This window comes from Pelobates fuscus, chromosome 3 (genome assembly GCF_036172605.1).
Source record: "Pelobates fuscus isolate aPelFus1 chromosome 3, aPelFus1.pri, whole genome shotgun sequence".
Classification (NCBI taxonomy): Eukaryota; Metazoa; Chordata; class Amphibia; order Anura; family Pelobatidae; genus Pelobates; species Pelobates fuscus.
The window spans coordinates 108,994,744-109,019,548 of record NC_086319.1 but is presented as its reverse complement, the minus strand read 5'-3'; the positions used below and the strand labels follow the sequence as shown (position 1 = coordinate 109,019,548).

The following is a 24,805-nucleotide window of genomic DNA, read 5'->3' as shown; positions in this document are numbered from 1 at the left end:
ATAGAATTTAACTGGGCATCTCGAAAGCTTTTCCAACAGACTTTAGGTAGCCAATTTTGTAGCATGAGTGATGCAGTAGAAGCTTTCATCTATTTGCTTCACTTGTGTCTTTAGTGACTTTAATGTTCCATGATGCTTTGGGAACAAACGCCAAACAAGCATATAACCTCATGCACTCCATGAGGACTAAATGAATTTATAGGATACGCTGTGGCTCAGCAGTACAGACGCACACAATGAATACTATAAAATAAAATCAGTTTGGATTATTAAAATACATGGCTAATGCTTATACTATGGAGTTGGGCCAAAATCCCACGTTTGACATGTACTCTTTAAGGTCTGCTATAAAACATGAATGCTCAGAGAAACCTTACTTTATTTGCATTTATATATTTTGAAGAGTGCAATGGAACATGTTCTAATAATGCAATGATTCTGCTTCCTAGAGCCAACATTCTGAGAAATACTTGTTTCTGGTAGAAACAGATAAATCATGACTTTATGCTGAATGTGGAAATAAATATATGCCTTGATTAAGGCTATATGGAATATATATCTATATATTTATTTTTTTTTCAGTTCAAAAGAAAAGTACCAGGATGACATATGTATGTATAGTTACTTCAAGAAAGACAACTTTCCCTTTCATATCTGCATTGATTTACATTTTGATTTGAAAAACAGATGTTCGAGCAGTAAAGCAATGACCCAACTGGAAATTAAAGGTGATAAGAGTGATATATATATATTTTTTTTTCCTTTGAAGAGGTGCTAGCTCAGCAAATTTTCAAATATGATGCACTAAAGCTATATTCCAGGCCATTGTTTCAATTTCTTTCCCAAGGGCATTAAACCACTACTCTGATTCAAGTGTCACCAATAGGCTACACTGTTGCAGGATAGAAAATGCTGTGAAGACTATAACATGTTTTACAAACATTTTAATTTATAGAAGATCAATCAAGATTTTAGTTTCACCCAAATTAATCTACCACGTCAGGAAGTTTTTTTTTTAAATTATTATTAAAAGGAAAATAATAACCATACCCTGTTTAACCCATCTGTACATTGCATTTCATGCAATCTTTATGATTGTTCGAAGGACACAGCTACCCCTGTAATTCTCTTTAGCTAGCCTTTTCGCTAAAACATTGTGTTCCTAAAACACGAGTTCTGGCTACACAACATCCACAGAGCTACAGGATGGTTACCCTTGGCTTAAATAGTGTTTTATCATGTGATCTAAATATGCCCTCAACAATACCCTACTTGGTAAAACTAATATAATTCAATATAAATGCATTTTTTAAATATATTTTGCTTATATGATCTATTTAATGTATAGAAGAATACATCTGGGTTTTTTCCTGACATAATAAACTGCAACACTTCTTGATCAGCATTCGTTTTATGTACGGTACTAATCATCGCATATTAAAAATGAATGGAGATATAACCTGGTCTTTTAACACAGACAATAAAAAGCCGAGAAATCATTAAAAGAAAACGTGAGGTTTATCATAAAAGTACATGGAAGGCGCACAATTGTAGGATTTTTCTTCTTTTTTTTTTTAAACTGATTTTTCTTCCTGCTTCAAATTTCACAAGTTTTAGAGTTACCTTATTTTTTTAAAATGATGATTACCACAGCAAAAAGAAAATGCGGACATATCATTCGTCAATGCACTTTTAAATGCAGGCCAGGACGTACTGATGACATCTTCTAAACTGCTGACGACATTTATTTTAAAAAACAATTAACAAAAATTAAAGAAAAACCCTCCTTCGGCAGATGTAACGTTTGCATAAAATAAATAGTTTTAAAAATTTATCGTGCATGACATCAGGAATTTTAATTCCTCAGTAGAGATGGGGAGAAAAAAAAAATCCATAATGCTTTGAGAAAATATTTTTAAATAATTTCTTCTTAAATAAAAATGAAAATAGAGTGTCTTTTAGCAAGATGAACAGCAAAGTTTATTTGAATGAATATGGCTAAAACAAAGACGTGCAGAGCTCTTTGTCCTTCTTGACCACCCAATCTGTAAGTTATGGCAGTCTTCCAATCGCAACAAAACACAGTGTTGTGGATAAAATTAGAGGCAGCAAGAAAACATTCCGGTTTGTTTGGGTCCTTAATGTTTTAACTTGGCATCAAGGCGTAACCAGTGCAGGCCTTGACGGGTGTAGCGTACCAGTTCTGTCATGGTGCTGGAATTAAAGATCAGGGGGCCCATAACTTTATCCAGTTCAGAAAAAAATTCTGGAGAAAAGAAATAAAAATTTAAGTATGAGACCAAAATCTGTTTATTTCTGGTTATAATATTTCATGACAAGCTGGGATCCAGTATCTAGACTATGATCACAGCAAGGACTTCCACATCTTCCTCAAAGTAAATCTACACTGGTAGTTGTAATTGTAGACTATTGCAGCCTAATAATCTAGAATAAATTTCATATAGAGAAACTAAGCAGTTTATAACATATTTTGTAAATAAGAAACCTTACCATTTTGCTCTCTGCAGAGTTGTTCTGCTTGGTCCCAAATTTCAGTCGCATAAAGGAAGTTGGTTGTGACCTGGACATAACTGGAAGCCATCTGGTGAATCCTCTGTGGTATAGTCACGGATGATGTGCCTCCAGTAGTATTGGATACATTGGAGGAATAGCTATTCGAATTGCCGGGAGACAGCTTTGGAGACACTGGAGAAGGCATGCTCACAGATTTGCTTTATGAAGAAAAAAAAAAAAAGCCATTGTTAGAACTTAAACTTAAAGTGGAATAGAGCATGCTGCCTATAACTATACTTGGATTCAGTTCCATTTCAAAGTGATTAAATATAGAAAACACATGTATTTTGATACATTCATTTAATTCATTTCGAGTTTTAGGCCAAAGCAGGTTTGCTTTTTAAATATAATCACCAAAAGTTTCAGTTGTCTAGACACACATTGGAAAAAACGCTTTCCAAGGCATGCTACAAACATTTAAACTAGAAAGAAATGAATTCACATAGTTAAAGCAAACATATCTTACCTTCCCATCCCAGGAGATGGAGCTTGAGAATTACCATAAGAGTTCTGCAAAGGAAAAAAAATGTGTCAAAATACGGAATTCACTGGAATTACAATGGGCCTTCATGATCTACTAATTAAGAATCACAACCAGTCCATAATTATTTATTACACAGCATTAGTATATTAACCTGGCAACCCTAGACAAAGTCACTGATGACACAAACTCCCCCCCCACCCCCACAAAAAAAAATTACAAGAAAAAATCAACAACTTTAAGACCCTAAAAATACAATATATAGAAATACCAAACAATTGCAACCATTCTCCAAAAGCGCTTACCTTTAAGTGTTCAGTTAAAGTCTTGGAATATTTCAATGCACTCTCCTTTTTCAGTTTGAATAACCTCAAGTACAGAAGGGATTGACAGCGAAGACTGAGGAGACAAAACAAAATCAATCACTAAATATTCAGCATGTAAATTAAACACAAATCTGTATTAGTTAGTAGACCAGGTATCACACTGGATGATTTATTTTAGCACAATGTTTTATTAGTTGTCAAATCTCTTTGTTAAAATATCTACCAGCAAAAGAAAACAATGTGGTACTAACTGTTGACACTGGTATTATCTTTCTCCTATTCGTGCAGGTAGCCATGTTTACCAAACTGGTTGCAAATCTTATGTAAGAATAGTGGTAAAACCTAGCCAGACATATTTCAACTTCCAGATATTTTCTCTACTATCTATCTTCAGAATTAATATCAGATAATGGTCGGTTATGATTTTCTGACAATGGTGTGATTTAGGATTATAACGAAAGAATGAAAAGATACATACCAAAGAACAGCAAGTCTCTTATCAGCGGATGTAGCATCAGGGGCCGCAGAACTCTTTAATTTCATGGTGTACCTAGAAAGGTAATCCAATCTTATTAAAAGATAGTAAAATTAATTGTTGTTGTAGTATATTTGGAAGACATTAACGTTTACGTTCACCAAGTATCACTACACTCGGCTGCAACAAATTTCTAACATTCTTCCACTGCTAAGATTCCTAATAGAAGAGACTACATAAGCCCCCTGGTAGTATTTAAATTTATAATTCTAATTTGTAGGGAATACAAAGGAGCAGGAGTTGAGGTGTGACCAAAGAGCATGCATTACTACTAGTATCAACATTGCATTGTACTGGTGTCTCTGTAGCCTAGTTTTGTTAGAAGCTGGGTGCTATGAAATTGGAGCATACACAGAAAGCTGTACCAACCTCTAAAATATTGCATGATGCTATGCACAAAATATGGGCAAGTGATTTAAAACAAACGCACAAAAACTATTTAAAAATAACAAAAAAAAATATATATTAGGGAAGCACTGACTAACTTGTTGACAAGACTATCATCTTAATTTGCCTTCTCAGAACTGTTAAACAAGTAAGAATATGGCAAGCATAATCACATAAAAATTAAAATTGAAATACATACTTTATTAACTCTACTGTTTCAGCATACATCGGAAATGGAGATTTTGATTCTTGGACACTCTTCTCTAATGCGTTCCCACACTCAATAAAAGAAAGCACAGCATCGAGATAGATTACAGCTTTCTCAAACCTGTCCGACTACAAAGGAAATAAAAAGGAAAAAATGTGTTATTCATTTTGCCAGGGTATGAAGTCATACAGTCAAAAGATTGCTGGTCTTCGTACAAAAATTCATAGAAAGACAGAAAAATTACAACAATACATGCAAAACCCACTAACTTCCACCCTCCGGAAAAAAAGTAAGCAAAATGAAAAGCACCTTTGTAAAGCTTCGGGGGCACTTCCTTACCAAAGCATCAGCATTGTGCTTCAGTTTCTTCGCTTCCTGTAGATAGTGATCAGCTGAATGAGTTCTGGAAGAGACAAAAATTACATTAAGAGAGGTTTACTTGTTTTCTCATTATATTTTTCATACAACACTCATCAGAAACTATTTGAGTGTCCTTTTAGCAGATTGGTAATGTGTAGATCCAATGTGGTCAAAAAATATATTTTTTGCTCACAAATATCTTACATTAACTTGTTTTGTTGGAGTTTTCAAGTTATAAACAATAATAAAGATCTATCTGTTCAACACCAGAAGTCAAAAGTTATAATAGACCAGGTACCTTTAAAGTCAGATGTTGCTGGACAATTATTTTTCCTGTCCAACAACAGCTGAAGTATAATGTAACTGCAGATTAAATGGTTGTGGAAAAAAGAAAATACGGTCTGATTTTTCGTAGTCAGATTGCAAACAAAGTGAGTATCACATTTTGCATGTTAGAATTGATTTCACATATCAAATGCAATTCAAATGCCACACACCTGTCTTCGAAGGTCAGTTTTGCTCTGCGAGATTTGTTATCAACTGGTGGCACGAAAGCAACAGAAGCTGTATTACTTGAGGGTTTCTCCTAGAAAGAAAGAAATTTAAAGTTCACTACACAAAATAAAGTATTGCAGGCTAAATTGCTGTTGCCGTTTCAATTATAACGTACATCATTGATAATCTTTCAAATGAATAAAAAAAACCTGAGTGGAATTTCATAGGCATTCTTTGTATGAATGAGGTCCAATGCAGAAAGTGGAACACTTCCTCACAACAATACTGAAAAGATACATTAGGTGTTCAATAATGGACCAAGTTTTATTGTCAGAAGTAATGTGCTTCTGTTTTGTTATATATCCATAAACTGAGGTTTAAAGTTAAACGCATGTTTGGCTAAAATCAACAGGTAAAAACCTTGAAAATAAATGGTCGGCTATTACATTGCTTGACGACTTCAATAAGGTCTGTAGCTGAATCCAATTGAAGAAGGCTTTGCTCAGTTTAAAACATACACATGTTCAACTTCGTAAATAGCCAATGCAAAATTTGTTGTATTCAAACAATCACTTAAGAAATTAACTTGGGCAAATCAGGTTTTTGAAACCATTTTTAAGAATATCTGTCTGGAAAACCATAACGATGTTTACCTTAGTCTCCTTGGTGATACTTGAAGCTTTACCCTCGGTCTTTCTTTGCTTAACAGAAGAGTTACTTTTGGTGCCACTCTCCTTCATGCTGCCACTGCTGCTGGATTTCTGAGACGAAGACTGGCTAATGGTTCTTTTACGAGGCCCATGTTCAGACTTGGAATCTTTCTGTAGTGCAGGGGGAGCAGGTGAAGGGAGAAGGTCCTTTTCCTTTACTGGATTTGGTTTTGATGACCTAAAACATGACAAAACAAATCTATCAATGAGGTGTTGCATCAAAATGTCCATAAGAGGTTAAACAGAAGCATGCACAAAACAAACATGCACACGCTTAGTGAATAGATAAACAAGATAAAGTACTTACTCTTTACTGGGCACTTTGTGGCTTGTGGTCTTTTCTTCTACTTTTGGTTTCTTGGCTTCGTTACCCTTTACTTCTTCATCATTCTGTAAAAACAACAAAAAAACAAATATTATTCAATAAATATCACGTATTTGAAAATGCCCAAGCACAAATGACTAGACATCACAATAGTCAATTGTTTACATAACTAGGCTTACAACAAATATATTTGTTTTGAAAACTCCCCACAAATACAAATTACGTTGTTGGTCAGAAAAGTGATAGTGTAAAATAAGGACAAATAACCACATGACATTTAAGGAATAATGTAATGTGTCTGTGGTCCCAGATAGGAGTTACATTAGGGACAAAACCCCTGAGATTACGAACCTTGTGCTTCCGCTTCCCCTTGCTGGAGTTTTTCTCAGTCTGTTTTTGGGTCTCTTTTGGATGCTTCTCTGATGCGGTCTTATCAATCTTGGGCTGCTCTGCTTCTTTGTAAGGCCGTCCTGGTATCCGTGACAACAGGTTTAAGTCAATCTTTACAATAAGAGGTAACCGATCCTCAGGGTCACTAAGGGGTGAAAGAAGCTCCTTCTCTTCCATAGGAGAGAACAATGGTGGCTGGCGAAAAAAACTATCCTCCTCCTCAATGGAGGGTTTTAATGGAGAAGTCCTATTGCTCTCTGAATTTTTGGAGGTTTGCGATGATGGAGGAAGGCTCTCATTTTCATCAGAGTCAGAAGATGAGGTATCTGTTTCAACAAATTCTCTGGACTTCTGAGTGGGTCTAGGTAAAGGCTTATACTTTTTCTTTTCTGCTGCAAGGCGGGGAGAGGATTTGGGTTCTTTCTTTATGTTGGGTTTTCGAGAGCCTTTAGTAGCAGCCTTGTGTCTATTAGGGGGCAGATTTGTGGTAATTTCTGCTGTTGTAACACTTTCTATTTTGAGTCCTCCTCGTGGTGCCTCTACAGTTGCCTTTTCAGCCTTTTTGGGTTGTTTTTTCCCTATAGTTCTTCTTTGTGTGGTACTCTCACTTTGAGCTGGAGACTTCTGTCTGCCCCGGCTGCTTTCAGAGCCTTTTTGTGCATTCTTGGTGTCTCGGATGGGGGTAGACGATGTGTTGGACTCTTTTGGACCACTTGATTCTGTATAACCTGCTCCAGTGCCCTGCTCTTGATTCTCCTTTTTGTATCCTTGGGAAGATGCAATATTACTCTCTACTGAAGATGCAGGAGACACTTTGTGTGGATTCACCTTATTCAACCAGTTATCCAACTGCCACTTATTTGATGATGGAGGGTCAGGCTAAAAAAAAAAAAAAAATGAAATGTTGACATTTAAAAAGCTACGAAGACATAAAAAAAAAATATTGATATAGACATTAAAGGTACTAAAAGAAGGCAGATATCTATGCAGTAGCATATCCAATAAAAATGGATAAATATAAGTTAACCAAAAACAAAGAAAATAGCCACCCTCAATTAGAATGTCTTGGGTGTAGTGGGTGTGCCTGCAAGCTATGAAAACAATGGGATCAATTTGAATTCAAATCGATTGCAAAGATTAACTTGCAAGGTGACAATGAATGTATAATATATAATGGAATTAAATTATTTTTTTCAGCATTCCAGGTAAACCAAAACATAATATGATAAGAACATTTAGCACCTTGTCCGTACTGGAACAATTTTTGTTTTTGTCTTGTGTTCAAATGTAATAAGATTGAGTAAATGGCTGCAAATTAAGCTCAAAATCTATAAACGAATGCTTTATAAAACTTTAGAAATATTAAGGGTAGTTGTATTTTCCTTCTAAAATGGGGAATACAAGTACGTAACTTTACTGTAAAATTAATATATCACATTATACAGGATAATGCAAAACCTGTATTTAAAAAAAAAAAAAAAAATAGATTACAAATGGTAATGGTGAATCCTTAAATATTTGATAATTCAAAGTGAAAAAAGGAAAAAAAGTTGCTATTTTTACCTTAAAAGACCACTATAGGCACCCGGACCACTTCAGCTTAATGAAGTGGTCTGGGTGCCAGGTCCATCTAGGTGTAATCCTTTTTACTGTAAACCTAGCAGTTTCAGAGAAACTGCTATGTTTACATTAGGGTTAATCCACCCTCTAGTGGCTGTCTCATTGACAGCCGCGAGAGGCGCTTCTCACTGTGATTTTCACAGTGAGAAGACGCCAGCGTCCATAGGAAAGCATTGAGACTGGCTGAATGTGCGTGCGCCTCTTGTCGTGCATGCGCATTCAGCCGATGACTTCAGAAGAGGGAGGAGTGTCCCAGCGCCGAGGGAGCCCAGCGCTGGACAAGAGGTAAGGGATTAACCCCTTCCGCGCCAAAAAAAGGTTTGTTTTCCTGGCACTGTAGTGGTCCTTTAAATTTTAAATCCACATTGAATTCTCACTTCAGTGAATAACAATGTGAAAGTATCATTATTTAATGAGCAATTTTAAAAACCAGGGCTGACAAAGCAACATGGGAGTATTGGTTCAACAACAGCTAGTAGAAAGCTTAGATACTTTTTTATATATCCATTAAAGTGTTGACATATAACATTTGCTATTCTAAAATTCATTAAACTACTTTAAATCAGTCAACTGATGGAAAGTTTTGAGATGGGAAAACTTTAGCAAGAAAATAGTGTTGTAAAAGAGCAATTTTAGAACTTTTTAGTACACTTTGCAACTGAACATGAGAGATGACAAGGGAATTGCAAAATTCTAGGTCAGAGTTGCAAAGTTGGAAATACATTTACTTTTTTATATACCGTATATACTCTAGTATAAGCCGACCCGAATATAAGCCGAGGCCCCTAATTTTACCCCAAAAAACTGGGAAAACTTATTGACTCGAGTATAAGACTAGGGTGAGAAATGCAGCAGCTACTGGTAAATTTCTAAATAAAATTAGATCCTAAAAAAAATATATTAATTGAATATTTATTTGCAGTGTGTGTGTGTATGAGTGCAGCGTGTGTATGAGTGCAGAGTGCGAGAGTGCGAGAGTGCGAGAGTGCGAGAGTGCGAGAGTGCGAGAGTGCGAGAGTGCGAGAGTGCGAGAGTGCGAGAGTGCGAGAGTGCGAGAGTGCGAGAGTGCGAGAGTGCGAGAGTGCGAGAGTTGCAGAGCCTTGGTGGGGTGGGTGGTTTTTTTTTTATTATTTAAATTTGTATTATTTAAAAAAAAAATTTATTATTAATTATTATTTTTATTTATTTAATTATTATTATTGTATTATTTTTTTATTATTTAATTATTATTTATTATTTTTTTTTTCGTCCCCCCTCCCTGCTTGATATATGGCAGGGAGGGGGGCTCCTTCCCTGGTGGTCCAGCATTGGTAGTTCAGTGGGGGGAGAGGGGTGCTGGCAGAGTTGTACTTACCTCTCCTGCAGCTCCTGTCAGCTCTCTCCTCCTCCGCGCCGTCCGTGCAGCTCCCTCTGTCAGCTCACAGTGTAAGTCTCGCGAGAGCCGCGGCTCTCGCGAGATTTACACTGGGAGCTGACCGAGGTGCTGAACGGACGGCGCAGAGGAGGAGAGAGCTGACAGGAGCTGCAGGAGAGGTAAGTACAGCTCTGCCAGCCCCCCTCTCCCCCAGTCTGTATTATGGCAATGCAAATTGCCATAATACAGACAATTGACTCGAGTATAAGCCGAGTTGGGGTTTTTTAGCACAAAAAATGTGCTAAAAAACTCGGCTTATACTCTAGTATATACGGTACATCTATGAGCCTAAAATTGCAACTACCTTAATCTCCATAATTCTTGGTTCGAGTCGGACATTTTTACGGATTCAGTCTCCACTAGGAGACAAATGCCATAGCAGTTTGTAAGGCGCTGCCCTAAACCTCAAACTATAAAGCAATAAGTCTGTACAGTTTATATTGGTACATGTCACGCAATACATTACATTGATATAGTGACAGACTTACCTCTGGTGAGGCACTACGTGATGGTTCATTTGCCTCACTGTCACTAGAACTGCTTTCACTCTCTGAATCTGATCCAGAGCTGCTTTCTGATCCACTGTGGCTGCTGGAGTCATCCCTTGAATTTTCTGCACCTTCACTGTTATGCTGTGAGGGCTCTGAATTACTGTAGGAATGACATGACAGTTAGACAAACATCGGAGTTGGTACAGAACTAAGATAGCATATGAAAGTTATGTTTAACCACACTGTCCCTGACATGCAACCTCTTTTTATGAGGTGCAATTTATGTAAAACAATTGCAAACAAACTCTACTAGCTGGAATATCCATTGGTAAAAGGTCATATTACATATCCAATGCGGCTGCTACAGACCGTTTATAATTCAAATATTATTGGACACTGAGAAAGCGAGCTTGGCAGTAGCAAAGCTTTCATTCTTTACTTACTGGTTCTGAACAGGTAAAATCCTGCTCTGATTTAGCACGGGGACTCAAAGTAATTACCAAAAATTGTTCAATCTGTCCCACCATTTTACCAATTTATACGATTATAAAGAAATAATTAATGGCAAAATTTTACAGTAACCAATCGTACACCTATTCGCTAAACTGTAAACAGTTGGATTAAAAAAACGCTAAATCTACCCTTCTTAATCTCACAGATAAGCCCTTAAAGTCATCAAGATTTTTTGCTTTAAATAAGTCGAGTGTCCTAGTTAAACAATCCAATGACTGAAGGAGACCGACAACAATCAGCACTTGAAGAAGGGAAGTGAAAGCAACAATTGCAAGAATAAAATGTTTTGTACATGTGCAAACATCCCATTTACAGGGTTTCATTCAGTGTTATAATCACTCTGCTTATGCTTTGCTTTAATCTTTCAAATACATTATATTCCTTTCTTTTGCTGTGTCATGGACTGGGACAGAGTGGCATAGGTTTCCAACAGGTATATATTGCACAGACACCATTTGTATGGCAGTTGCATGGTGGAACAATATACTATTATAAATGCATTCAATGGAGAGTGTCTTTCCCCACTTCTTATTTAAGAGCAATTCAATAATGATGGCACTGAATAATAAATTCTATATATTTGAACTATCTGCACAGAGAAACAATGCTTTAAGTGTTTAGAATATAGAGTAAGCATAGCTCACAAGTATACCAAACGTATATTGCTCTGAAAGGATTGTGTGACTTAACACGCTCGCAAAACAATCATCTGATAAATACACAATGCCTGAGGCAACAAGGTTTACTGAAATAATGTGGCCTATTTTGTTACTTACCTTCCTGGTGCATTTGTTGGTAATGTTTTGTCACATTCCTGTGAAAGAAAAACAGCAGTTGGCAAAAGAAGACAATTGGTCTTTTATTTACAGACAATGAGGCTGCATTACTATGCATATATTGCTAATTTTAATTAACCTGGGACTACAGATAGATGCTGGTGTTCGAAACACAAAATGGATATGCAAAATTCCAGATAACAGCTATTTTAAATAATTGCTTGAGGGCTATTTTATTTTGGTTAAGTGCAGACCAGATTTTATAGCCCTAGGTAAAAATAAATAAATGTTTTTTTAAAAAAGAAGCCAGAACGAAAAAGGTTGCTGCTTCCAACAAAACAATATTACAAACAGATGTATGGTATAAATATACTAAAATGGATATAAACCAAGCAGTGGCATGAAAAATACTAATGTTCAGGCTGAGCAACTTAGCCAAAAAGGTAGTATATTAATTCAAACAGCCTCTCAAAGCAGACTTAATTATTTAGTTCACTGTCACTTCACATAAAATTTCTGATGGTTATCTACAGCATACAGCAGAGCACCTGTTTAAGACAATATTGCTTGCAATGCAAAAAATATTTAATACAATCTAGGCATTCATCCCCCCCAGAGTGACAACAGGTTATCAACCAAACAAACTTTGGAATTGAGAGCTCACATCCACTATTTAATTTACCTGATCTGCATCACTATCTTCACTGCTGCTTAATTTCAAGTCTTCTTTCAGCATACTACAAATAAATCAAAATAAATTGTCAAAAATGGAAGAAATTCCTTGAGGAAGCGAAATGTGCCGGTCTGGCATTAGTTATGAATACAGAACTTTTACAATGTTGTATTAGAGAACCAATAGAGAAACATCAATATATCAGAATTGTTGCTTAAAACAACTCGCAGGATAGGAAAAAACTGCAAGAAGAGTTAAGAAAGAACTTTGGTTTTTGTCCGTTACATATGAAGACAAATAACCCACAATCAAGCATCCAAATGATGTAAACAATTAAAAATGTTTAAAATAAATGCAATACTATCACAATCTTGGTGGAAACCAAAAACTATAGCTGGATTGTTGCACAGATTAATATGTGCTTTGCCTACTTAATTTTGAGACAAGTACCTAAAACAATACAATGCAAAAACCTTTGGAAATGTGCACTTAAAGGACCACTATAGTGCCAGGAAAACACTTGTTTTCCTGGCACTATAGTGCCCTGAGGGTGCCCCACCCTCAGGGCCCCCCTCCCGCTGGGCTCTAGGGGGAGGAAAGGGTTAAACTTACCTCTTTCTCCAGCGCCGGGCGGGGAACTCTTCCTCCCCTCCTCCTCCTCCATAGCGACGTCATCGGCTGAATTTGCATGCGCGCGCATTCAGCCAGTCCATAGGAAAGCATTCTTAATGCTTTCCTATGGACGCTGGCATCTTCTGACTGAAAATCACAGACAGCCACTAGAGGCTGGATTGACCCTATTATAAACATAGCAATTTCTCTGAAACTGCTATCTTTATAGAAGAAAGGGTTAATCCTAGCTGGACCTGGCACCCATTAAGCTGAAGTGGTCTGGGTGCCTATAGTGGTCCTTAAAGGATTGTTATTTTCTATTTCACTCAAAAACAGGAATATTGTGAATAAGCATCTTATTTTGGCTCACACAAGTCAGCATATCACACAAGCTATGCACTGGTTTTACACCAGCAAATAGATTAGGTTTTAAAAACTAAGTTGAGTTCATAATGGAAACATAGAATGTGATGGCAGATAAGAACCGTTTGGCCATCTAGTCTGCCCAATTTTCTTAATATGTTCAATTCGTCCCTGGCCTTATCTTAAGTCTAGTATAGCCTTATGCCTATCCCACACATGCTTGAACTACCTCACCAAGTTAACCTCTACCACTTCAGCTGGAAGGCTATTGCATGCGTCCACTACTACTCTCTGTAAAGTAATATTTCCTGAAATTATATAATATAATCTTGCATATTTCTAGTAGCACTATTGAGACAGTCAAATGATGAGCTACAAAGTTGGCCAAGTCTTACAAATTCATAGAAGTCAAATCTTTATGGCCACATTGTTAAGAAAGCTAGGGTTCTAGTTGAACTATATATGATATATCTTCAAAAATGCAGGCTACGGGTAGTCAGAACATAGACCCTCACTGTAGAACTTCAAACCAAATGTTTAAGTCATAAATATGTCAAAGCATAATGGGAGTTGCAATTAAGCAACATCCAGGGATTCATTTTAATAAAGATCATGAAAGGGACACTATATTCACTCAGCCAATTAATCTCATCGAAGTGGTCTGGTGCAGTGTATGTTCCCTTAACACTAATGTTTACATTGTAGTGTTATGGCTGCCTCTAGTTGCCGTCTTAGGTAGCGCATTATGCTCATCCCATCAGGCTGACATCGACAGAGGAGCCCGACCCAGCGTTGGAGGACACTGCCATTAGAATCAGGTAATTGAAAAGTTTTTTTATTTTAGTGTTCCATTAATGAATGCTGCAGTAATCCTTTTGCCACTGACCAAAACAGGTGGGTAGAAAGGCAAGGGAAACCAAATTTAGGTTGGTACACCATGTGTTAAAATTGCAAATCTACACACACCCAAACAAAAAAAAAAAAAAAAACAACATATGAAGTGCACTTACGATTTGGGTGGGTGGCCATTAGTAGCTTTTGAAGATGGGTTGTATCTTTCTACAAGTTCAAAATGAAAAAAAATCCTTGTAAGATTATCTTGAAATATGTCAATGCTAATTCACAGAGCAGTCAACATTCCTTACAAATATTTAAGCAGTCAAGATTTAATTTCACACTTTATAGCTTTTCAGATGTGGAAAATTATTCTGTAAATGTCTAAAAGCTGCTTGGATAACCAAAATTTAAGTGAAGCTACATGGCAAAGAGCCCATCACAAAGCTTTAAATCAGATTTATAATTTCCCATTGCATTGTTTTCACTTTATCTTGTCCTGTGTCAATCTTGAACTGCCTGCTTGTATTTACCTCTAATTAAAACGGAAATCTGAATGTTTGGAGGGCTTATATACTTTAGATATGCAGTATAAGTTGTATTTCCTAATAATGGGACTTGCTAAAACAAGCCATGCAGCCACCATTCTTTCTTATGTAATGTTGCAATTGTCAGTTAAATAGTAAGAAAATTTCAGAATCCAATATTACAGAATTAAAACCTTCACAGTACTACCAAATATTGCTACCAACTTAATGGTATTTAGGCACAAGACTGCAACTTTTTTACAGACTTCAACAAAATAGTTTGTAATAAAGGTTTGCGAGATCTAGCAGACTTGTATGTAGGCACCAATAGATAAGAATGCATGTTGTATGCCCAATGCTACAGTGTTCTTTAAGTAAATACTTTAAATGTATGACTTTTGTTCATAGTTAAAACTATCCTGAAATATAAATATAATTACAGATTTTAGATATCTTACACATGACAAAATACACTTGGAAAAATAAAATTAAATACTTACTTTGATCACTCGTATGCAGTGAATCCTAGAAAAGATATAAAATACATAATTATAAAAAGTTTAATATCACAGACTTCAAAATACAAAAGGCTGATTGCCTAATTGTATCCACTGATTTGTAGATGTCCAAGTGTTATAACGTATTCAAAATGTACAATTCTTTTAAATAGACACAAAATTAACAATAATCAAGAATAGCTAAAGTGTATGACCATTGAATTTCTTTTCTAAAAGGTGATTGATCAACTTTAAAGCTCTAACAAATATAAATCTATATATTGCATAGTTATATGTATAACAAGTCAGTTACATTTTTATTAATGCCTGTTCATACATGTGCAAGTTTACCAAACCAAGCACAATACACCAACACAAAACACTGAGAACTGTATTTGTTTTCTTATTAGACACAATGGTAAAGTTTGCTTCGGCATGCTGTCACCACACCATATAACATTTAAAAAAAAATACACCCCTTGACTTGCCAAAGTGGCCTTTAACTGATAATGTGTGCTTTTTATGTAATATAAAAACATAAATCAAGCAACAAACAAACAAACATTGCAAAACCAACCTTTGTAGGGAATGGGAATTTTGAGGGTTCAGTTTTGCATGGGGTGTGAATAGCAGTCAGAGGAGGCGGCCACGAATGAGTCATCTCCTGAAGAAAAGAAAAGAAAAAATATTGAATTAAGTATATGTCTCAATATGAGCAGTTAAAATCTCAATGTCACAAAAAAAAAAAAACAACAACTTCATTTAAATAGAAAAGTAAACAATGATCTGTGTTTTATAAGGAAAAATACTTTTTGCAATCTTAAAAGGAGCACTATGGGGTCAGGAACACAAACATGTATTTCTGACCCTATATGGTTAAAACCACCATCTAGCCACCCTGGTCCCCTCATGCCTCCCTAAATATAGTAAATCTTACTTTGTATTCAAGTCTGCAGCTGCATGGTTTGTGCCTGTTTCCTTTAGACCTGCCCACTGCCTGCTGACATCAGCAGAATTGGTAGCCTGATCCAATCACAATGCTTCCCCATAGGATTGGCTGAGACTGACAAAGAGGCAGATCAGGGGCAGAGCCAGCATGATTCAAACACAGCCCTGGCCAATCAGCATCTCCTCATAGAGATGCATTGAATCAATGAATCTCTATGAGGAAAGTTCAGTGTCTGCATGCAGAGGGAGGAGACACTGAATGTTTGGATGCATTTTAGGCAGCCATGACCCAGGAAGGATTTCTAACAACAATCTAAGACAGGCATAGGCAACCTTCGGCACTCCAGATGTTTTGAACTACCCCTCCCATGATGCTTTGCCAGCATTATGGGTGTACGAGCATTATGGGGGATGTAGTCCACAACATCTGGGGTGCCGAAGGTTGCCTACCCCTGATCTAAGGAGTGGCGGCCAGTGAAGTTATCACTAGGCTGTAATGTAAACACTGCATTTTCTCTGAAAAGACAGTGTTTACAGCAAAAAGCCTGAAGGTAATGATTCTACTCACCAGAACAAATTTAATAAGCTGTAGTTCTGGTGAATATAGTGTCCCTTTAATTTGAAAGACTTTCGAATACAAAAAAAAACCCCAAAAAAGTTAAAAACACAAATAGCAAATATCAGAAAATGTAGTTGTGAGAGAGGTAACAAAGAAAGGTATAAGGATATATAATATCTAAAACTAAAATAGAGAGACTTGCTGTGAGCCATGTTTTTGTACAAATCCATTTGCCTATCTTTTAAAGTGAGATTTGCAGAAATAGGGCAAAGTACAATGTTTTGCTATAAGTATCACATGTGGCTGCTAACAGAATTACAGCAATATAATTTTACACTACTTACTTTGAGAATCTCGTCCACACAGCTTACATCACCAGATGCAGAAGCCTGCAAAAGTCATTTTATAAATGTTAATGCATCTTTTAAAACAGATACCATATTATTTGGCAATAACTTCCAAGGGTCAATAATTATCATTTAAGAATAAGTCTCCATTACAAGAACATAGAAAAATCACTTCCAATATATTCTAAATGGCAATGTTTTAGATTGCAGGGATAAAACTAAAAGCTGTTTATTTCTCCTTGTTTAAATCAAGATTTAAACAAGTTTTGCTATGAAGAAAAAAATAAAAAATAAAAACATTTTTGCAAGCGTTTTGCAGCATGACCCTGCCACCTCAGCCACACTTTATCACAAAATGTCTGATTAAAAGGTAAACTGTATACAGCGACTTATATCACTTGGTGAAGAGGCCTGACTGCCATACACCTACTCAAGCTGACATAGATACATTCCTAAACGATATTCACCTACAGCATGAAAAGGGTGCCAAATCTGAATTAAATGCACTTTAAGTGTTCTTGCACCGAGAGTGTGAATTTAAAGTTCTTAAGTAAAAAAAAAAAAAAAAAAGGAAAATAAACATTACCTAATCTACAGACAATGGTTAACTTGTTGAGTAAGACTACCAGATTTTAATAAAAAAAAAATATAAATTTAAATATTCTGAAAGACTTACATCCAGTGGTTGGGAAGGTATTTTAAGCTTTGTGAGTTGTACTTTGTTATGTTTCAGTTCACTCATGCTATTGCCTTGAGCCTGGCTGGTGTAGTGTTCAGAGGACAATTTTGGTTCCATAGACTCTGGCCCATCCATAGGTCGGACATAAGCTGTAGGCTTTTGCAACATTGAACTAGACTTCGACATTAGAGATGGGGGGAAAGCTTGGCTGGAGTGCTGCCCACTGGAAAATGAAGGTGCTCGAGAAGGAGAGTCCCAAGTAGCTTCAGGATCCCTTGGAGATTTTGAGCGTGGACGTTCCTTGCTATGATGATCATTCCCGTGAGGACGAGAATGGCTAGAATTCAATGCAGATTGTTTTGATGGGCTAATTGAGCGAGACTTGGAGTGATCCGAACTGTGCTGCCCTTTTTTACGACTACTGCTGCTGTATGATTCTCGATCGTGCCTCTGACTACTGCTGCTGGTACCACCACTGCTCCGACTGTGTCCTCCTTGTGAACTAGAGGAGGATTTTTTCTGGGACTGGGAAGAAGTGCTGGGTGCTGGGCCTACAGGAGTCCATTTATTGCTCTGGTGAGAGCCACTATGTCTCTGATCTCCAAAAAAGCCCTGTCCAGATTTTTCATCTGGTGGTGGTGGAGGAACGTTAGGCTTGGGAATCCCAACTATCAAAGGACGGTCACTTATCATGTCCTTCATCTCATCATAATTCCCAAGCATGCTCTGGATACGACTTGATAATTTATCTTCTTTGCACGTCTAAGAGAAACAAAAGTACAGTCTTAAAACAGTTTCAATGTATACAAATAATGCTAGACAATTAAAATGATGAACAAAAATAAGACCAAAGTTAAAGCAGTTGTTTAGTAATAAAGTGTACAAATACACATGCACTCTGGGCTTATGCAAAATGATGCGTATGTATGGCTTCAGCTCAGTCACAAAATAGGATGGGTAACAAATCCAGAAAGTTGTCTCAAATAAAAAAATGGCTACTTATCTGCTAGCTGCTTTACATGTCATAAGCAACATAAGATATAGATATATAAATAAAGTGGATGAACCTGTTGCACCATTGTGAAGCAATTAAATCATTCTATAGACTGGGATTTCAGATTTCACAATACAATAAACAAAAAACAAAAACAAAACAGTACAAGTCAGAACTTTTTGCTTCTATTTGTACAATTCAGTTTAATACTAAACATATGTTTTACATTATTTATTGGTTATGAGCAAGAATTTTAGATTACTTCTATACTGTGACTGCACACAATTTAGCCTCCCACAGTGTACTTGACACTATCCCAAAAAGGGACTAAGTTTGGTCATAATAAAAGGTTTCGGAAGGTGCAAAGGGCTTAGAGGAAGTGCAAAAATGGATGTTCAGTGACATAGCTGTAGTTTATAACCAAGACAAAAGCAGAACTGTAAACTGAAAGTTGCCAGACCAAAATAAACACAATCTTATATTTGGATCTTTAAGAATATATGTGCGAGAACTCCACGTTTTAACTAAAACCCACATAATATCCATCAAGCTCAGTTTTTTTCCCACCAGTGTGTTTCATTTTAAAGATACACTAAAAGTTTTTCTTTTTACTTGAACTGATAATTTATTGTATAAGCAGAGACAATTAGAGCAATGTGCAGATTTTAGTCAGCAAAGGGACAGAGGACTGCTTTTGATCTCTGCTGATTGCTTTAATTGCAACTCTTTTTCACTGTTTCAGCAGGAAAGATATTACACAAGAGATTGGAAATTAAAAGATACTTTGCCCAGGATTAATCTGAAATCTATTTTCTGATAGGCTGCTTAAAGTGTACCTTCATATAACAGTTTTATAACGGACATGTAATCAAAAGAGGAACAAGTTAGATACAATTTATTATTTATACCTTTGGATAAAGAGATCTTGGCAGATAGATGGGTATTTTAAAAGCAACTTAATATATCGAAAAAGAGACATACTACAACACAGACAAGTATTTCCTGTGCCCCCTCCCTCCACTCTTTGTTTAATTCTGATTTTTTTTTTTTGGTTGCTACGGTGGGGAAAAAGGAAAAAAATAAAAACCATGACTCCACACACCATAACCACTTCAAATAGCAAGTCGTCATTGTGTTTGGAGTAAGCCTTTAAATTTGAAATTCACTTTGAATTATCCCTTTGATGCATAAACCCTTAAGTTTTATAAAGCCTCATTATGAAGATAAGATTGAGACAAGAATGAGAACAAAAACCGTTTTCATAGTGCCTATAAAATGCAAGTCAGCACCTTTGATACATTTAAACCAAAGATCTGATTGTATGCAAGTTAACTACAGGTACTTAAACATTTCTCCATACCTTTTGTGTAGCTGTCAGCTACATAAACATACTACAAATTAAACTGATAACATTGCTAGATGTGAACTTACAACTTTATAAGGTTCAGCAAAGAGAGGAGAATTTGATGGAAAGGCCTCTTCGCCCTGCTGGATTTCTTGATTTCGCCTTTCCCTTTCTTTCATACGCAGCACGTTCCGATCTTCTCGGTTCATATTGCTATGAGAGAGAGAGAAAAATTTAAAAAAAATTCTCTTACAACCAAAGAAAACTAAAATCAAAGGATTTTTACTAACTTTTTAAGTTCCTAGATTTGTGACATTCGGAAATATTTTCTAAAAATCTAAATGCCTCACTACTCTTTCCATAAATAAAAATATTTTCCCCCACAGTAAACAAGAAAATATTCCATAATGCAGAGAATACAAATGCATGTGTGACAGCATTCTGAGCAAGAATATATACCTTGTAGTCTGTGTGTATAACGTGTACAGTATGTTTGTGCACGCAATATGAACCATTAAATTTTTTTTTTAAAAATTATATATATATATATATATAAATAACACTATTGAAAAGGTTACCAACCCCATTTATTATTGCCATCTTAGCCAAAAGAACATACCCAAAAATTGAAAACTTGCGGGATTCGTTTTAAGCATTTAAATTATTTACAGGTAGTCCAATGGTGAAAGTGTTAAGAGTCAACTTCATTAAAATCAAATGACCCAAAGTAATGTTAATTTTAGTAACAGAGGTAATGCAGAGGGTGCACTGGCACCTGATTAGTGATTTCCCAGCACAACCACAAGCCCTGACAGACTGTCATGCCAAATGGATGAACTCTAAATCACAGCTGAAACCAAGTCCCAAGGTTTCCTGGGAACTGCTTAGTAAGCAAAAAGTGGGAGAAAATGTGTTGCTTAAGAAGTTTCTACAACACTATAAAGCAATCATATTGCATCAATTTTTTTGTAAAATCCAGTGATGGATCTTGATAATCTGTTTTTTTTTTTTTGTGTGTTTTTTTTAATGACAGATTTTTTTTAGCCTGTGCAAAGAAAGCATACAATGTAAATAAGAACAGAAATCGTTTTGGATTCTCCACTTATACTAAGGAAGAGAAAATCAAGATCACACCCAGTTTGAACTTTAAATTTAAAGATTTTAGTGTGCATTTCTACAGGTAAATATTTATTTTTCAAACATTACAAAAAACCATCTGCTAAACAAAGGGAATCATGTATATTAATAACCCCGTAGGCTACATTAACTTTATTTTATTTTTTAAACTAATTTTAAACAATACTTTGTTTTCAAATGGCAAATTACTTTATATTGGAGTCTATGTTTGTGTAAGAACAGGGAGCATTACACAAAGATATACAAAACCTTCCATTTTATGAAGAGAGGGCCTTGCCAAGCTTTTATGCAAGAAGATTAAATAGTTATTTTATAACAAGACACGGAGGCTCATATTGCATATCCCTTTCTTTACTGTTGACAAATAGCAGCAAAGGAAACATACAGAATGAAAAAAGAATGAACATGTGATAACATAGGCCCCTCCCCCTCAGGTCCCAGTATAACAGGCAGCACTTCCCTTCCATTTCCCTCTTTCTTTGCTGCTCTGACACAAAGATAAGTACATGCCATATTTTCTCTTATATACTATTCATTGATAATTTAATGGATTTTTATTTAATTTGTATTTATTTAGTCTTTTATTTCTAAGGTTAGTAATTGTGTCGTTATACACTAGCCTCAGGGCCCAGACCTCCCCTGCTTATGTAACCTTGTCTGTTTCTTCTGCTCGAGCGCCTCTCTGCGCACTTCTTCTTGTTTCATTATTCCTCCGCGTAGCTTGCGGGTGCCGCGAATCCCGCGAGATTCCCGGCGGCCATTTTCTGTCATTCTGTCCCTACCTCTTAGTGTGTCGCTGGTCTGGGCCCTGGTGAGAGCGTTTTTTCCTTTGCTTAGTTTGTTTGGGTGACTAACCCATACGTCCTTGATCATGCCTAAACCCAGACTATCTACTGGGTCCGCTCACTCTGGGGAGTCGGATTCCCCAGTAATCAGAACTGAGGCCCCTGTCACCTCAGATATTTCGCCTTCTATGGCGGATGGGACTACCCAACCCGGTGGACCACAGTTTCTGGCGCTACAGCGCTCAGTGACAGACGCCATTATGGCTGCTATGGGGTCTATGTCCTCCACCCTCTCCCACACCATTTCACAAGCCCTCTTGCCCCGTCCTTCAGACGAGCAACTCTCGGGCACCTCGACACCCCAGGGAGAGGTATCTAAAGGGGACTTCAAAAAGGCTGCCCGTAAATCTAAACACTCCTCTGCCTCCAGAAACACCATGACTGGCGTACCTTCGGTCGCCCCAGAAAGCGTGTCCCATCCACGCAAAAGAGCCTTTCCGCGCCAGGCAGAACGGGCGCGGCTTTGGAAATGTGCTAGAGCACAGATTGAGAGCGGCACCGACTCAGAAATCGGGTCAAATGAGGAGGCTATGAACGAGTCAGATTCCGACTCTGATGCGGATTCCGCCGATGGCGCTCTCGACCTCCTTTCCTCTGCTCAGGCAGAGATGCCCGGAGGCGAGACGGGGACCAGGAACCCTGCGGCTGCGGGGCCATCCCTCGTGGATCCTTCGGGGGTCCCACTCTTCGACCCGGATGACCTTCATCATCCGAGGTCGGCGGAGTGGCTCCCAGCCGACCACGTTGCCACATATCTGGAAAATTGGGTCAGAAAACCCTTAAGCAAGGCGGCCCGCAACAAATTGAGGGCGGAGTGTCCTAGGCCTCTGGTGCCCAACAAGGTGTGTGACACCCCAGAGGTTGATCCAAAAATGACCCAGTTCCTCACTAAACTGGGCTGGAACCCCCGTAAAGGACTAGAGTCCGCTTTGAAGTCCTGCCAGGACAAGCACCTGGACATATTCGGGCCTTTGGCCAAATTATTTGACTTGGCGGAAGACGCCAGAGCGGAGAACCGCATGGTCGACCCTGAAGACCTTAGAGGTTGGGTCCAGAGAGCAATTTGTATTGCTGGGAGCGTAAATACCTCCCTGTCTATTGAAAGGCGTAAAGCCATATTGTTCAAAATTGAGCCAAAACTAGCCAACCTCGCCCTTACGGAGGCGGGCAAAGACGCCCAAGGACTCCTCTTCGGAGACTCCTTCATCAAAGATTTGGGGCGTTTTGTGGGGGCTTTCACGGCTCTAGACAAGGCCCAGGCCTCCATGAGGCGAGTATTCCAGGGGCGGGTCTCTACCAGGGCCGGCAGAAGCAGGAGCCGTCTGTCCGGCCGCAACTATCCCCAATCCCGTGGCACGGGAAGAGGCTCCTTTCAACAGTATCACCAATACCAGGAGACCTCCCGCCCCATGTTTTTTCCATCCCGTGGACGTCAATGGCGATCCAGAGGCCTTCGGAGTAACCCAAACTCCAGACGACCATACGGTGAGTTGCCTTCTACCACACATTTCTTCTCCGGGTTACATAGGGGGCAGACTCCAACATTTTTTCCCAGCCTGGTCACAAATCACTTCAGATCCCTGGGTACTGGCCACTATTCAGGGCTTCCATACAGAACTCACCTGCCGCCCTACACACATTCCCCCTCCTCGACCGATCCGCTTTTCCATCCAGGATCGCGGTCGGATCGACGAAGAACTTTCATCCCTCCAGTTCAAAGGGGCTATCGAACTAGCACCCCCCAGCCCTGCGGGCGTAATAAGCAATATCTTCCTAGTGGAAAAGAAAGGCGGCCAATCGAGGCCAGTCATAAATTTGCGCCCCCTCAATGCCGTAGTCAGGTACCGCCATTTCAAGATGGAGGGTATTCACCTGCTAAGGGATCTCCTCCTCCACGGAGACTTGCTAGCGAAACTAGACCTAAAAGACGCGTACCTGACAGTGCCAATAGCGGAGGCCTCTCGGGACCTCCTACGCTTTTACTGGCGACACGAAATATGGCGATTCACCTGTCTGCCCTTTGGCCTATCCTCAGCCCCGTGGTGTTTCACAAAACTTCTACGGCCCGTTATGGCCTGGCTACGCAGTCGAGGAGTTCGGCTAATCGTCTACCTAGACGATATTCTACTCATGGCTCAGGAGCGCTCCACCCTCCTCTCACACCTACGACTAGCCATAAACCTCCTGTCACGCTTAGGTTTCATAATCAACTGGGAGAAGTCATGCCTGACCCCCGCCACCCGCTTGGAATTCCTAGGTTTCCAAGTGGATTCGGGGGCAGCGACGCTGAGTCTCCCGATATCCAAGATTCGTTCCATCCGCAAAGAATTGCGCAGGGCCCTTATCCGACCCCAGCTCACCTTACGCCAATTGGCACGCCTCATAGGCCTACTGGCCTCTTCAATCCAGGCCGTGTTCCCAGGCCCACTCCACTACCGAGCGCTACAGCGCCTAAAAATCGCTCACCTAAGAGCCGGGGCATCCTACGCAGACCTAGTCTCCCTGGACAACGAGACGAAAGACGAGTTGCGATGGTGGATTCTCAACCTGTCTGCGTGGAATGGCAAAGCCATCTTCGGCTTAACGCCGGAATTCACGATCGACTCGGATGCGAGTCTACACGGTTGGGGAGCCCACTGCGAGGGCATCTCAACTGGGGGCCGGTGGTCGGAGTCCGAAGCCCGACTACATATCAATGCCCTGGAGCTTCTGGCAGGCTCCTTCGCCATCCGCAGCTTCGCCAAGGACCGTGCCCTATCATGTATTCGGCTCCGCATGGACAATGTTTCGGCGGTGAGATATGTCAACCACCTGGGTGGTACACAGTCGGCGGTCCTGGC

The 24,805-nt window shown here is 38.5% G+C and overlaps 1 protein-coding gene across 1 annotated transcript in view; it reads right to left on the bottom strand.

The window, feature by feature from the left end:
- Positions 1-24,805, bottom strand: part of LOC134602488 (AF4/FMR2 family member 4-like) — a 99,833-nt gene continuing 75,028 nt past the window's right edge. Inside the window, exons 3-22 of the mRNA XM_063447414.1 lie at positions 20,070-20,196; positions 17,642-18,406; positions 16,963-17,007; positions 15,689-15,775; positions 15,115-15,139; positions 14,264-14,312; positions 12,288-12,342; positions 11,606-11,643; positions 10,314-10,476; positions 6,753-7,670; positions 6,384-6,466; positions 6,020-6,254; positions 5,369-5,457; positions 4,851-4,914; positions 4,503-4,639; positions 3,860-3,931; positions 3,361-3,454; positions 3,041-3,084; positions 2,512-2,732; positions 1-2,266 (exon numbers count right to left, since the gene is read on the bottom strand). Coding sequence (XP_063303484.1) covers positions 2,139-2,266; positions 2,512-2,732; positions 3,041-3,084; positions 3,361-3,454; positions 3,860-3,931; positions 4,503-4,639; positions 4,851-4,914; positions 5,369-5,457; positions 6,020-6,254; positions 6,384-6,466; positions 6,753-7,670; positions 10,314-10,476; positions 11,606-11,643; positions 12,288-12,342; positions 14,264-14,312; positions 15,115-15,139; positions 15,689-15,775; positions 16,963-17,007; positions 17,642-18,406; positions 20,070-20,192 — 3,435 coding nt within the window. The 5' untranslated portion in view covers positions 20,193-20,196 and the 3' untranslated portion in view covers positions 1-2,138. The remainder of the gene's footprint in view (positions 2,267-2,511; positions 2,733-3,040; positions 3,085-3,360; positions 3,455-3,859; positions 3,932-4,502; positions 4,640-4,850; positions 4,915-5,368; positions 5,458-6,019; positions 6,255-6,383; positions 6,467-6,752; positions 7,671-10,313; positions 10,477-11,605; positions 11,644-12,287; positions 12,343-14,263; positions 14,313-15,114; positions 15,140-15,688; positions 15,776-16,962; positions 17,008-17,641; positions 18,407-20,069; positions 20,197-24,805) is intronic.